We start from the raw sequence: 15,894 nt of genomic DNA, 5'->3' as shown, positions 1-15,894 counted from the left end.
GCTTCACTACCTGAGTGTTCAAACAGAGTGAACAGCGATGGTGAAATCTGACCCAGCTGGTTTTATTACTAACGCCAGCTTAGCGTGTTCACTGTGAAAAACAACACACCCTTCATCTAAATACATTTTTGTGACATAGTAAGGTAAAGTTAATCAACAACTGCTCACAGTGTTCATGTAATTAAACTGTTCAAAGAGGTCGGCTGTCCAAAAAATGGTTGGCTGAATAAGAATAAAAAGAACCACAAAAAAGGAAATGTTTCTATAATATTTCACAGACGCTGTCTAAGGCTTGGTGAGTGTTTGGCAGAATGTCATTCATATTGGCGTTGATGTTAGCCTTGGCCTGGGTTCTCTTGACCAGGTGCTGAAGAGGTAAAGCTATAGAAATGCCCTTTTCAGTTTAATGTGGGGCATGTTACTGACTCAGTATAATGTCTAACCTGTAGGATAAAATCCTGTGTTAGATTCCCCTTGTCTGACTGCAGTGCTGTAAAGCAGACACTGTCGACTAAGCAAGGTCATTTCTGCAGTTGTGATACAGGTTGTTTTTACTCTTTCATGGAAAATATTCAGGCCGTGATTTAGTTGTCATTTACTGTAAGATGATTTTTCTCAATATGTAAAAAAGTGTCACTTCAGCACCCCCTACTGGAGAAAAAAGGTAACAGCGATTTATTGTTAGGCATTAATTTTTTAAAAATGAACTAAAACTAAAGAAAATAAACCAGTAAGTAGTAAAGAAGAAGAATCCATTTAAATGCTTTTCATACTTATCTATTTTGAAGCATCACAGAAATATACAAAACCAACATTTCTCCCGTGGAGATCTTCAGAACATCAGTGGATTTACCTGTTCAGCTCCATAAATACATGGTTTTAATTTGAACCACTAAACTTTACATTTCAGCTATAATAAATTAGCTGAAGAAAAACAACAACAATCATTATTATTATTATTATTATTATTATTGTTGTTGTTGTTGTTGTTGTTGTTGTTGTTGTTGTTGTTGTGTCTAACTGTATTAAATACCTCTAAATAGCATTCAGTCCAAATAGCTCTATATCAAAGAAGGGTGGATGGTAATTAATTACAACAGAACTGTGTCACATTTAATTTTACTTATTTTTGGCTTAAAATGCTAATTAGTACTAAGACCATAATTACTGTCTACATACCTGCTCCCACACTCCAGGAGGAGCCAGAGAACACGGAAACAATGAAATGAAAGCATTATGAGAAACGATGTAAAGAAAAACTGTACAGCTGGTTGTACAACAAAAACTGCTACCTGATGTTTGCCACCTAGTTTTCTAAGAAACATGTAGCTCTCACTACGCAAGTATGCAGGAATGTTTCCGCCTTCGTGCCCACGCCGACTGAACCGAGAGGTTTCCTGGTTTCTTTGTTTTCTTAGATGTAAACCACATAACTGTGAAGAGATCATTGCAATTACGGTTTTTCCCAATTGTTTACACACATTTTCTAAAAGCATGCCTCATATTGTCATATTGCAAGAGTTGCAACTGCAACTACTAGCCTACAGTAACAGTAGGGTTGGGTTTAACTCCTTATCCTGCTTCCCTCATTGTCATTCCATGAACAAGGACATGGTGTGCAATAGTTGCCTGAATTTTATCAGTAATAACTTCTCTTGGTCGTCCTCCTCCCTCGAACGGACTTTTATCCTGTTCAGTTGGTCTGATTAAATCATTAGAAACACATGTGTTCAATTGTGCGTTGCTGTGTGTAAAAGATGACAGCTGTTATACAAGTGTAAATGTGTTTATTGACTGAGCATGTGTTTAAGGTTTTGAAAAAAAAGAGTGTATGAGTTTTGCAAATTGTACCTAAGACCCTGATCAGTGTTTAAGGTTTGGAAAAAAGAAGATTTTATTCAACTACTAAGTTTAGGCCACTGAGAATTTGGTTTAGAGAATGAAGTTTAGTCTTTTCGGAATTCAGTAATGCCTCATTCACCTCTTCTTATCCACTAGGAAGTAACAAAGCTCATTAGTTCAAAGCTCATCTAATTTAACCTGCCTTCACCTAGATGTTTGAATAACTTTGGTCAGACAAGCTTTAAAAAAGTTAAAGATCTATGGTTATATCTTACAGACTTACAGTTTGAAAAATCTTAACTAATCTTCATCACAGCTGTGTTAGTATAAGATGGTTCTAATATAATCAGTGGTGTTCAAAAAAGTAAAGGCCACTGATAGGAAGCCTGTAACCTATGTGAGGGCCTACATTTCTCTAAATTAATTGTTTTTAATTGTTCTAAACTGCTGTAGTTCCTCCCTTGGTCCAATAAACTACATTTTGGAGTAAGTCTGTCTTTGTGTGTGTTACTGTGTTCGTCTTTTAGAGAACAAATGTGCAGATGTTGCTTCCTGCAGGAAGTGCAGAAACCATCTTCAGCTACTAAACATGGACTGAAAAAAATTGTTCTTAATATATTTTAGTCAAGTCGTTTATTTAGTTAAGTTTCTTATGCATTATATACACACATACACACAAAACATTCATTTTCGAGATGGCAGCATTTGAAAAGACACAAAGAAACCTACGAGTTACTAGTTGCTGCTCCTGTTGTGGAAGTTTCCATTTAATAAAGCTTGCAGACAAACGGTGGATGGTAGCTAACATCCTTTAATCAAAAAAAGATCAAAAAGCCAAGCTTGGTGAGAGAAGTCATCGCTGGGGCAGACGGTCAGCAGTGTCTCTCCCTGAGCCCAGGCCCTGGGTTAAATACCTCCTACAGGAACAAAAAGCAGGACATAGCTGCTTCAGACCATCAGCCTTTCTCCCAAAGACCACACTCCCTTGCTACCTCTCACAGTCGTTGAAGAGACAAAAGACTGTGGAGTTGTCTGCTTCCCCCAACAATCACCCGGCTGTTCAATGGCATGAATGTGTGAGACACTGAGTCATACTAAAACCCAGTGGCACCAAAACATTATACAGTAAAACAATACATGAATAAAAGAAATTCCTCTACACTACTCAGCTCTTTCTCTCACCCACCTTTTATTTTTAGCTGCCCTCCGAGACACAGCAGGTGAGATCCTGGTGACAGTGTATTTTTACTACAATACAGTACAAATCCACCTTAAGATGTTCTGTGTGGTTCTTCCAGCAGCTTGACGGTCTCCCCTCTGTGTTTATTCAAACAACAGCTGCAAACTTGATCATCTCTGAAGTTTGATATGAGGTCTGCTGCACTTAAATTAAACGGTCCCTCATCTCAGCCCATTAAGGACTGAAAATAGTTAGTAGCTGTAAACACTGTGCAGGACGTCAGTTTCAAACATTTACATTTATGTTAAACTGCATAAAACAAATCAATCATATGTAAACACAAATAACAAGAAAAAAAAAGTATCTCTCACATCATCTAAAACTGTCTGCAGTGCTTAAAATTATTTTTTCGTTCCACAGTAGAAGAACACATGTTGAAAAGCTACCAGCTAGTAGCTAAACTCAAGTTTATCAGCAGTTTTTGACAAACAAATCAAAGCTGCCTCTGTGACTGAGACTCATCTCTTCTTCTTTTTTAAAAAAAAGTGTCCTTGCTCCTCAGTGCACATATGAGTAACTAAGTAACTCATTTGAAAGTCGTTTTCAGCAGGTTTTTCACTTATGAAAGTTTGTGCTTTACTGAGCAGAGATCCAACACTCAGCAGAGTTCAGTGCAGGGCTGAAGCAGAGCTGCTGAGGTCTGCTTGGAGGATGTCAGATGTTTCACCATTCGTGGCAGAGCTTCTATTCAGCCCCTGAATAGATAGAGGGCTCAGTGCAGGAGCTAAAGCATCACTGCTGGAGCAGTCATGGGCTGACATTCAATGTTACTGTTAACAAAATGAAAAGAGATTGTTTGAAAACATATATTCATTACAAATGGAAAATAAATCAGTCCATGCAGTCCAAAATAAACACAATCTGAATTTGCTTCATCTGATTTTCTGTTTTTCATGTCATGGATGTTGTTGGACGCTGCTTCAGTCTGACAAATCATTTTGACTAGACAGCAGTTTAATTAGACTCATTATAAACATCTGATTGTATCTTCATGACCGTAACGCTGTTTTCAAACAAGTTTGTTTTATAGAGTAGTTCAGACAAGATTTACTCACGTGTGTGTGTCGTTGCGTTCACGTCGCATTTCTTGTCCCTCTGAGGAATCAAGTCCAGAAAAAAAAAAATCAAAATCGGGTGAAATAAGATAAACCAAATGAATTGCAAAATGAAATGAGAAAGCCATTTACCTCTATGGTGTTTATACAGTATGAAGCCTACTGCTGCTACTGTTGCTGCTACTACTCCGCCAAGAAATATAATGCCTGTAATCACCCCTGCTAAAACAGCTCCTGAATTACCTGAAACAGCAGAAACAGAATAACTTTTAAATGTCTTTTGACTCAAATCTCATCATGGTTCTGAATTGGATAAGCACCCAGTCCCTCTATATTATTATTATTTTTGCTTTAACTTCAGATTGTGGTTTAATTAGAATAATATTATTAGAATATAATGAAATCAGAATTTGTGTTTAACTAAATAAAATGTAATCAAAACGTGTAAATAACACTAAACTTGATCATTAACCGATTAAGGTCTAAACTGTATGTGAGAAGGCTGCATTGTACATGCATGTTAAAGAAAATTGACCCTGTAACACAAATTGTGGTCATAAATATTTTGTACTTTGTGAGTTTTGTAACCTTGTAAACCAAAATATCTGAAATTGTTTTGTTTGTGCATCTATAGATGAGAATTTGTGTTTGTTACACAATTAACATTTAATTAATTAATAATATTTATTAATATTTATAATAATAATTAATTACTATTTATTTATTTAAATAATTAATATTTAATTACACAAGTTACAAATTATTTTTTGTTGAGGTCTGGTTACAGATACAAAGCAAAAAACTACGTGTAAAACTGTAAAAAATTGTAACTTGTGTTTTACAAACGCACACAAATTCTCATCAGTACTCAGTACACAAATACACATTTGATTTACAAGTACAAAATATTTATGAGCACAATTTGAGCCCATATGTAACACCAATCATATCATGTATCACACTCATGCATCATATTTGATAGATGAGATTTTATGAGTTTGAGAGTTCAGAGATTTTTTTCCTGATAAAACTGAATAAATTACACAAAAATCAAGATGTAGCCAAATTTATACAATTAATTAATTTCTCCTTTTTTTTAATTCCAATTACAAACAATGTGAATTTATTATTCATCTATTTTGTGAATCATGGTTTGCAGAGTTAAAATTAATTTTAACACTCGGTGTGGATTTCCTTCTTGTATGACAAAACATTATCTGATGTCATTTTAGGATTAAGGTGAATTTAACATCCAGTTCATCATATTACAACATTATTGCCTTCACTGCTTACTTTGTTTAGATGAGGCGGAGGGCCAAGTTACACTCCTCTTGCTACGGCGAGTGCTGATGGTGCAGCTGAAGGTCAGATCAGTTTCGCTGTCTGAAGGTGTCACAGAGCTATTGATGTTGTAGAGGTGTTGCTCAGTCTTCTGCATTGCTGTGTTGCACTTGCTGTTCACATTGGAGGGAGGAGTGGTGGACCAGGTGAGCTCAGGCTCAGGGTAGATCCCCTCTGAGCAACAGGTGAGTGTGTTTCCTTCCCGCTGAATGTCGACTTCATGGACTGGAGCTGCAGAAAAAAGAAAAGAAAGACAGAGTTTATGTTCACATATCTTTATGGGTTCTTTTTTTTAGCATTTATAAAGCAAGTACGGTGAAAAAGCTGAAAAGGAGAAATATAGTCAAGTTTACCAGTGCTTTCTACACTGAATGATGTATTTTAACTGAACTTTTTATGAGTAGGACATCTTTGTCATTAAATCAAGTGTTTCATCAAAAGACTAATTGTAGTGCTTTTCTTTATTCTCATACATTTTCTGGACTGCATCAGTAGCTGCATTTTCTTTGCAGGTCTTTTACTTGCAGATAAATCTAGTTTTTACAGTCAATACATACATGCATGCTACATGATATTGTTTTTTATTTATATTTTAACTAGAGCTATTTCTGCAAAACAATATGTGAATATAAGTAGAAACATTTATACATACACTTGGAGAAAATGATAAAGATTAAAAACATAAATTTCTTTAAAATGAATGCATTGTGTGTCACGTACCATCCATTTTTAAATTGATAAATGATTCTTTGATTCCATTTTCAGTGCTGGTGTAGCACTTGTATCTCCCTTCATCCTGAACCTCCACCTTTGTCAGCTGCAGTGAGGCGTTTCCTGAGGAGATCTGGTCGCTGAACAGTGACGTCCTGCCTCTGAAGCGCTGGTACTGCAGTCTAAGCTGGTCTTTGCCTTCATAGAATGAATGAACAAAAAGATTTCCTGCTGATTGCTGGAACCAGTGGATGACAACTTTAGTGCCTCCCTCAGAGCTGCATGGGAGCATGCAGGTCTCCATGAAAATGCAGGACACATCGGTATCTGCAACAACAGCAAGAGACACATGATCATAAAGTAAGATCTGCAGCTCAAACCATTTTTAGATGCTTTAGAGTGAAAATTTGGGCTGGTAAGTAATGTTTTATTGAGAGTGGGATAAACAAATGCATGTATAGAATTAAATGTCAAACCTAGTAGTCCCCCAGAAATAATATAATCCTTCCTCCACCACCAAATGACTCTGAGCTGACAGGATACAGCTGTAGTACAGACTACTACTGACCCTGAAAACAATCTTAGTATGCCACGCCGACTGGTTTCAATTCCTCATTTGATAATTTCTGAATTATACAAGCCATTGATTGGGGACTCCTTTCTCCTCTCAGCTTGTGTCTTTTTTTCCCCCATTAGCTCAGATTTAGTGGGAGGGACAAAGATACAAAGATGGAGTCAAAGAGAAATGTCCAGTGAATGTGCATCACAGGTGAAGACGATCATGGACGAACCAAACCCAAAGCAAGAAGCAAAGGACAACTATCAAAGTAAAACAGGAAATAGGAAAAGAAAATACTTAAAGGAGGCTCTGATGGATGAATGAGACAACATTCAAGGAAAACTCAGACGGACATTAGAAGGACTTCAGACAAAACTGAGAGCAACACCAGAGACAAATAAAAATCAAGACAGAAGCTGAAAACAGGAAAGTATCTAAAACTAAAAATCATCAGGAGCCCAATAAATTTAAACATGAAAATACAGTAAATTACAAAGCAAGAATTGTAAACTGGAGACTGAAGACTTTCCCTGTACCACAGGCTAACGTCTCTGCTCTTTCCAGCTGACTCCAGAAAAACAGTAACTTGGTTTCAGTTAAACAGGTTCTCCAACAATCTTTTAGAGTTCTTAAGAACAGATTTAATTTATAGCAGTGATGCCAAAGTCAGCTCATCATTTTAAATGTGTATGTAGTTTTGTTTCTCTGTATAACCATTTTAGTTATTTTACCAAGTGACCTTTGACCTGATTTAGTAAAAATATGAGACGTGTGATAATGTTTTTAGAGCGAGGCATGTAAAGGCAGGGATGTTTTTGTTTGCTTCCTTGTTGGTAGAAGGTTTCGTGTTGAGCCGACACATGGAAACATTGCTTTGTTGTGTTGTCCAAAACTGATCTTAGAAAGATTGTGTCCCTGTGACTCCAGAGGAAAACATCTGTCATGACTGAGGCTCTGAGTGAGGCACATGGATCAAGACCAGCAACCTTAAAATGTGGATCCCAAAGATCGAGCACCATAGATTCTGTCATTTCACAGTTTCCATAGGGAATAATTCACAATCATTACTACTGGTTCAAATTTATTGTTTAAATATAAGAAGTATGAGAACATGTGTTGATTTCTAAACTTACTGATGTCTCTATTTGAAAAAAATAAAACTTCATTTTTTAATCACCATTTTCTACTGAAAACCCCATCGATAACTAATTTAATTTCTGTTTGTAACAATAACAGCAAAAATGTAAAGGACGCCCATTTCGAGCCAGAACTCTGAATTTTGATCTAATTAAGAAACTGTTATTAAAAGATGTTTCTGTAAGAGAGTGTATTCCTCCCTCGACAGACCCGACACCACGGTTCGGATAATGTTTTTCGACTTCTCTAGCGCCTTTAACACAATCCAGCTGAGAGAGAAGTTAGAGGCTGTGCAGATGGAGGCTCCACTGGTCCACTGGATCAGTGACTACCTGATAGGCAGACCACAGTTTGTGAGGCTGCAGAGTTGTGTGTCAGAGAGTCTGAACAGGAACATAGCAGCACCCCAGGGAACTATTCTGTCCCCTTTCCTCTTCACCATCTATACATTCGACTTCAAGTACATCACATAAACTTGTCACCTCCAGAAATTCTCAGATGACATGGCCATTATTGGAAGTGTGGAGATGGGAAGGGAAGGGAAGTACAGAGGACAGTGGTGTGATGTGAACCACCTGCAGCTGAATGTGACCAAAACAAAGGAGCTGGTGGTGGACTTTGACAGAAACAGATCCTGACCCTCCCCTGTCTGCATTGGTGGGACTAATGTTGAAATAGTCACATCCTGTAAGCATCTGGGAGTTCAACTGGATCACAAGCTGGAGTGGTCTGCCAACACGGACGCTGCCCACAAAAAGGGACTGAGCCGGCTTTGCTTTCTACTATGGTAAATGGCCTGTATTTGTATAGTGCTTTTTCTAGTCCCTAAGGATCCCAAAGCACTTTACACATCCAGTCATCCACCCAGTCACACACTGGTGATGGCAGCTACATTGTGGCCACAGCCACCCTGGGGCACACTGACAGAGGCGAGGCTGCCGGACACTGGCGCCACCGGGCCCTCTGACCACTACAAAGGCTCAGATCCTTCAATGTATGCAGCAGGCTGCTCTATATGTTTGATTAGTCTGTTGTTGTGAGCACCTTCATCTGTGCTGTGGCGTGCTGAGGTGCAGGCATCAAAGCAAAGGATGCAAACAGACTGAACAAACTCATCAGGAAGGTCGAGTTTCTTCTTGGCATAAAGCTGGCCACCCTGGAGGTGATCGGTGACAGAATGCCGGCAATCACGGACAATGACTCGCACCCCCCCCCCATAACACACTGGGCAATCTGAAGAGTTTCAGCAACAGGTTCCTTTAACCTCGCTGTCTGAGGGAACGTTGCAGGAGGTCGTTCCTTTCTGCTGCTATCAAACTCTTTAAATCATTCACGTGGGTCAGATCCACACATGTGGACCAGAATAATCCCACCTCAATGCACCCTGTCACTTTTGGACACTACGACACACATACTTGTCCTTTTATATTAATATATATGTATATTTATACCTATATTAATCTATTTATCTTTATATTTATTTATCATTACTCTATGAGTGTTTGTTGTTTATTGTATATTTGCTGCTATGACAACTGATTTTCCCTCTGGGATTCATAAAGTTTCTCTGATTCTGAAGTGTGACAGCCAGCCCTGATCTACCGTATATTCTCTATTTTCCTGTCACCAGCAGGTTTTAGATGTAGATACAAACTGATTGTTTAAACCACATTCCCATTTCACTGAGAGTGATAATATTTAATAATAAAGTTTTCAGGAAAATAAATCACAAACATTATTTGTCATGATCCTGCTCTGTGACCCAACGTTTTAAGTTTATCATTGGCTTTTGTGTTGGCAATTATATTTTCTGCTTAGTTTGTTCCTATTCTTGTCATTTAGATTGCCGAGATTTAGTCTTATTTCCTGTTTGTTTCTATTGTATTATTCTCGGGTTGTTGTCTCCTGCCTTGTCGACTGCTGCCTCAGCACAAATAAAGGTTCATTTTCTATTTCTAAGTTCTGTCTTGGAGACATTTGTTGGTTTCTGGTTATGACACTTCTGCCTCTCCTCACACATTCAGCTATTTTGGAGTTTCTCTCGTTGCACTTCCTGGTATTTGTTTTCTCGAGTAGTTTTCTCAGATTAAAACCAGGTAACTTCTGTTTACACTGGAGTAAGCTAGTGTGTGTAGTGAATGGCTAACTCACCTCCTCCGGTTAAAGTCCACTTAAATGTCAGGAGCACCAGAAACACTGCGCACTTGATCCCAGCCATGATCCTGTAGTTTTATCCGTTTGCCGGCGCATTAATGTTGAAGGATCTCAAACTCACCCAGCCGGTGTGTCTGTGAGGTAGTGCATATTAACGCACTGAGAATGAGGAAAACGCTCATCAAACTTCGCCTGAATGTTCAAGGTCAGCACGGAGACACACCTTACAAGAATTAATATTAACAGTTTGTAACTTCACCTGCACTGACGTGCAGAAGAGGCATCTGCTGATCAACGACAAACCGAGTTTCCGAGTGAACAATTATCCAAACAATAAGAAAAACATTTAGAGACGAGTCCCTCTCTGTCGAGTACTGCGCAGAGATTACTTTCGTTTTTATTGGGTGACGCTCGAAGCCTCACAGGCCGCACTACCACGTGACTGATTCAGGAAATGATCGCAGTAATTGAATGATCCGGAGTGGACTCCACCGTCATTCTGCGGACTTATTATGAGTTTGTTTGCACTCTGGTCAAACTTTTTTTGGAAGCAGCAAGAAATTTCACCCGTATGGAAACATTTTCAGCTGATGTCACCTAATAAAATATACACATAGTTATAAATGAGTATTAATAGTATTTATATAATTAATATTAAAAAAAAACGTGACAAGACATTTATCCCTTGTTCTAGTTTGTTTCTTCTAATTTCCAGTATATTTAAAGGTGAAGTGTTGTTTTGGCTCAACAGTAACACCTGATCTGACATTACAGAGCCCTCCATGAAAACCAGACCAGCTCAGGTAACGCTGCGTGGTATGTTTGTATTAAACAACATTAATTTATATTTTAATTGTGGAATTTGTAACTGATATGGCATTATTTGTTTATTTGTTTGTTTGTTTTGTAGTCATCAGTGGAGAATAATGCAGTGGATGAGGCCTTGGTTATTGAAAGAAAAAAAAAGATAGCTTGTTAAAGCTCTGAGTCCTACTGATGTTCTCCCCACAGGACAGGTGTGCATGTGAGCATTTCACCTCATTTCCTCATATTTGCCATCCCAAGACTGGCAAATTATTTCCTTTAGGCTTTGAAAGCTGTAGTGAAGGACAGATAAGCTATAATGATTCAAACCCACAGCCACTGTGTCAAAGACATCTGTAGTTAGTTTAACAGCAAATATGTGAACCTCTATCAGCACCACTGCAAGGATTATATGCTTTTTGTCATTGCAATATTCTAACTGATGCCAATTTGTTTAAGTTGCTGCTGCAGTGACACTTAATATATAATAATTAATAAATAATTAATAATTTAATTTAATTGATTTAATTATAATAATTAATAAATCACTTTTTGTTCACTGATTTTATAGGAGACGCTGACACATGTATTGGAGCAAACAGGTCAGCCAGCTTAAGGATGATTAAAGAGATGGATACACATATTTGAACAGCACATACCATATGCTCCAACATGTTTATGATCCCAGGGAACCTGCTGCACCATGCACCAGAGGAGGAAGGAAATGGCCACTGTCCATACTCCAGAGAGTCTGAGGTTAAAGGAGAAGCTGTACATTTTACAATAAATGAGCATCATGTCACTGGCAGCACATCTCGATCCCTGCTTTAAAAACACAGTCTTCATTAACTCTAGTAAAGCAGCAGCTGATGAGGAGATGCTCACTTCTAAATGTGCTGTTGTTGTACGAAACAGTGCTGCTTCCTCCTCCTCATCGTCACAGCTGCACATATTAGAAGCTTCTCAGTCTGTGCTTCAAGAAGAAATGGACACATTTTAATTATGTTATTGCATTTAGTCACTTACAGCCTGTTTATGTTAGGTAGCAAACTGTGCTGTTGGTTGGACACCACAGTCCTGCAGACGAGGACCAAGCAGCACTGTAGACTCTCTGTGGGCTCCTCCTGTTTGTCTTTTTACATTTTTATTCTTTTTATTATTCAAGCTAAGATCAGAGTGGTTATTATGCTGGGTGCTGTGGTGAGGGATAGGTTGGTGAATGAGAGAAGAAGAGTGTCAAACTGCTGCATCTGTAACAAAACACACTCTAACAACAAACGGCACTCAAAAAAAAAAAAAAAAAAAAAAAAAAAAAAAACAGGACAAGGTAAGCAAACTTTTGCTGTTGTGTGTGTCAGAGAGAGAGAGACATGTGCAAACTTGTAAAAAACTTGCTGGATAACTTAACTTCCTGAACTGAAGAAGCCTCTTGGATAAGAGGTGAAACCTAAACAAGTCCAGTCATGCTCCCAAAGAGCTCCTGAGACAAATCAATGCTTTTCTCAGCACTCCAGTGTTTTCTAAAGCAGGTGAAATCATCTGAAAAAGAAGAAACCGCCTGAAGCCCAGCGCTGTGGAAAAGTTTTTTTTAATTAAATAAAAGTCACTTTTTATAAGTAACATAAGCACAGTTACAAACCCAGTAACACAAACTCATTGCATCCTTTTTCCTAATCTTGTCTTTTGATCCTGCTATTGTAGCATAAACACACACACACACACACACACACACACACACACACACACACACACACCATATTTAAAAGGTCAGAATTAATTAGAGGTTCACAAAAATCATTAAGTCATACATTCACACCAAAGCCATGGTGTCATTGTAATGACTGCCTGTTTTACATTTGTTGTCCACTTGATGGCAGCATAGAGTAAATGAAGCACTGTGAAGCATCAGTGCATGAACGCAACAGGTGAATGGGAAGCTTCAGTGCTTCTTAAGGCTTAATCTCAGCACCACTAAAAAACAAATAAAATTAAAAATACTAATAATTCTTCATTTTGTAATATTTAACCAATACTGTGTGAGGATTGGTGAGTGAGTGGCAGAGCTCCTTGGATCAGGTAAGGGCGATTTTGGAAAAGAGAGTTAAATGTTAAGCACATTTATTCCTGGTCTTCTATGTCGCAGCACACTGCTGGGTATGAGGAAAAAAAATTAGCAGACTTGCTGCAGGTGTATTACTCACTCACCTGACACTGCTCCCCATAAGCTCCGCCCCCTCTCACCCTCAGCAGATAAGCCACAATCCACACATTTTACTCAGACTCTAGGTAGTTTCTTAGACTAGTTAGACCAGGGGTGGGAAATCTCAGTCCACGAGGGCCGGTTTCCCTGCAGGTTTTAGATCTTGCCTTGGGTCAACACACCTGAATCACATGATTAGTTTGTTACCAGGCCTCTTCAAGACATGGGCTGTATCCCAATTCAGGGTCTGCAGCCTTAAAGGCCGCATTTTAAGGCCGATTACATCACCGCGACAAAGGCTGTCCCAATTCGAAGGCTGCTCGAAATGCGGCCCTCAAATGCGTCCTTCATTTCCCTGAATTTTAAGGACCTGGTGGTGTAGACTTTGTGGCCCAACATATCCCAGAATGCATAGCGCGGCGGTGGGTGTGGATAATTTTGCCGAAAAAAATGGCGGATGAGGGGCGCCCGAAGAGTAAACTTTAAGTAAGTACTAAATATTATGTCACTTATTTATGTGCAAATGTTTAATAATGAGGAACATTAAAACATTACTGTTGGCCACATGTCGGCACAGTCATGTGACATTAGTGACGTTTGTACTAACTTGGTTTTAAAGCCTTTACTTTAAAATATACGCCGTTCAATAGCTGACCTTAATCAGAGAATGATCAAAGCTCATGTAGAAACAAACAAACAAATGAACAAAAGATTTTCTCCTTCATTTCTGTCAAACAAAGCTGTATGAAACGTTTCCAGCTGTTAGTATCATGGTTGCTAGGCAACCTGAGCAGCGCAACGGAGGGTAGACCATCCCATTTCACAAGCCTCGCACTTCCGGCCTTAGCGGTCTTTAAGTACGTGGCCCTTGAGGATCGTTGAGGCTGCGTACATTAAGGCTGCAGACCCTGAATTGGGATACAGTCTATGTCCCAGCACACTGCTGTGTATGAGGAAAACAAATTAGCAGACTTGCTGCAGGTGTATTACTCACTCACCTGACACTGCTCCCCGTAAGCCCTGCCCCCTCACTCCCTCAGCAGATAAGCCACACATTTTACTCAGAGTCTAGGTAGTTTCTTAGACTAGTTAGACTCTAGTGGCTGTGGTCCTTTCAGAAACGACTGACTTAGGTTCCCTTGATACCTGCTGAAAAGCTCAGATCTCTAAACTCCACCAGAACGGCCTCCTGTCTGTGTCTGAGTGCAGAGCAGGTCCTCTCTTGCTCTCTTGCTTCATAGAAAAATAATCATGATTTGCTACAACTTGTTGCAGCTCTTCGCAAGCAGCTATGAGGAAATCACAAACTTTGCCTCTTTAGGATTGCAGCATCGATTACTGTGCATGTTGTAATGTTGGTAAGAGGTGGTTTTATCCTCCCCAGTGGATTTCCTGCTCTGCCTGTTTAAAAAGCTTAGACAGTAAATTATTATACCCGTTATGTTGTCAGCCATCACAGCTGTTGTAATTTAATATTTCAATGAGTAAGTAATAAATCTTATTATGTGTTGGGTTTTGAATTCAATGCATGCTTTCAGCTTATTTGTGAATTATTTGTGTCAGTTCTCTGTTAGTTGGTATTTATGTTACTGTCAGCTCTTCTCACAGCGGGTGGTGACTCCACCGTGTCTCCACCATCCAAATCTCCCAATTTATCTCCTTTCAGTGTTTTTGTGGATATCATTTTTGGTTTATTTGTTTTTGCTGTTTTTTGCTATTTTGGACTTTTTTTCAGCTTCAATAAAGGTTTACTTTTTGTTCATTGGACTTCTTCTTTCTTCTGTCATTTAGGTCAATACCTGCACGTTATGGGAATAATGGTTGTTTGTTGAAGTTTGACAGGAAGCACATTCTTATATCTCAAATTTTTTACTTAAATTGAACTTCGATCATTTCATAGCCTCCAAAACAAAATCATATTTACACTTGACTTAAAAAATGTTCCAAATGCAGAATCAGATGAAGTTTTGACAGTGTCAATATAAAATTGTACTTATTAGTCAGTATAAGCTTTTAATGATATAAGTTTGCATATGATAGAATACTGCATGATGACCTTTTTATGACTTAGACTGTTGTTCACTACAAGACTGCTTTATAAATTCTTTCTCACAGCGATAACAGCTGAACAAGCTGTTATTATTTCACTCCTGCCAGGAAGAGGAGACCACTTATCTGCGCTCCCTAACAAGAAGAGGGGCCGTGTCCTTCAGAATCTCATAACACACACACACACACATACACCTGAACCACTCTTATCTTCACTCCCTACACACTAACATTCCTCTGCCTATGAATAGACGTATTCACTGTTGTATTACTTTTGTATATAAATAAAGACAAGTGCAAGAACAAAGCGCACATCACAGGGCCCCCACTCTGGTGTGAGCGTTCTGTGATCGCCCTTGCAAGTAAATGCTGCAGCGTCTGTGTGTTTCTACCTTTAGATTCTTAGATGAAGAAGTGTCTTTAGAATAAATCTCTTGACAGACAGGACTGTATTTTTTTTAATAAGAAAACTTTTTCTTTAATAAAGGAAATTTGTACTTAAGACTAAAAAATATGTTTAGCAAAGTCAAACTTACTTTACTTTTTTGTTTTGCTAAATATAACCAAATTTGCTATTTAACTTCAGATTATGTGTAGGTGTCACTGTGAGCATGAGAGCCTTCACCAGTCTGTAAGCAGGGTGGGCATTACAATAAACTCAGTATTGATGACTTACTGTACATTTACTGCAAATGCTGTAGTCTCGTATGAGCTCAGTAAGAGTACAAACACTAATGGCACTAATACTTCTAAATGCAAACATCAAAATTTATAAAGTCACTACATGAAGGTGTAGACATCC

At 38.5% G+C, this 15,894-nt stretch overlaps 1 protein-coding gene across 1 annotated transcript; it reads right to left on the bottom strand.

Annotated features, from left to right (window-relative positions):
• Positions 1-3,739: 3,739 nt before the first annotated feature.
• On the bottom strand, positions 3,740-10,479 carry LOC146511782 (V-set domain-containing T-cell activation inhibitor 1-like). The gene is made up of 7 exons (XM_085171982.1): positions 10,299-10,479; positions 10,037-10,198; positions 6,199-6,516; positions 5,431-5,709; positions 4,270-4,380; positions 4,138-4,177; positions 3,740-3,852 (listed from the first exon to the last, which is right to left on the bottom strand). The coding sequence occupies exons 2-7, from the start codon at positions 10,101-10,103 to the stop codon at positions 3,807-3,809; spliced, it is 861 nt and encodes a 286-aa protein (XP_085028108.1). The 5' UTR covers positions 10,104-10,198; positions 10,299-10,479; the 3' UTR covers positions 3,740-3,806.
• Positions 10,480-15,894: the final 5,415 nt, after the last annotated feature.

The sequence above is a fragment of the Neolamprologus multifasciatus genome, chromosome 9 (genome assembly GCF_963576455.1).
Source record: "Neolamprologus multifasciatus chromosome 9, fNeoMul1.2, whole genome shotgun sequence".
Classification (NCBI taxonomy): Eukaryota; Metazoa; Chordata; class Actinopteri; order Cichliformes; family Cichlidae; genus Neolamprologus; species Neolamprologus multifasciatus.
Note: the sequence above shows the minus strand (reverse complement) of the source record. Positions and strands in the feature narration are given on the sequence as shown.

Bases quoted from the DNA above. Each gene is read 5' to 3' on its own strand.
- LOC146511782 (XM_085171982.1), bottom strand. From the start codon at position 10,103: ATGGCTGGGATCAAGTGCGCAGTGTTTCTGGTGCTCCTGACATTTAAG. The intron at 6,517-10,036 runs GTGAGTTAGCCA...CTGTTGTTGCAG, and splicing joins GTGGACTTTAACCGGAGGAG to ATACCGATGTGTCCTGCATT. The intron at 4,381-5,430 runs GTAAGCAGTGAA...CTGCTGTTTCAG, and splicing joins CTCCGCCTCATCTAAACAAA to GTAATTCAGGAGCTGTTTTA.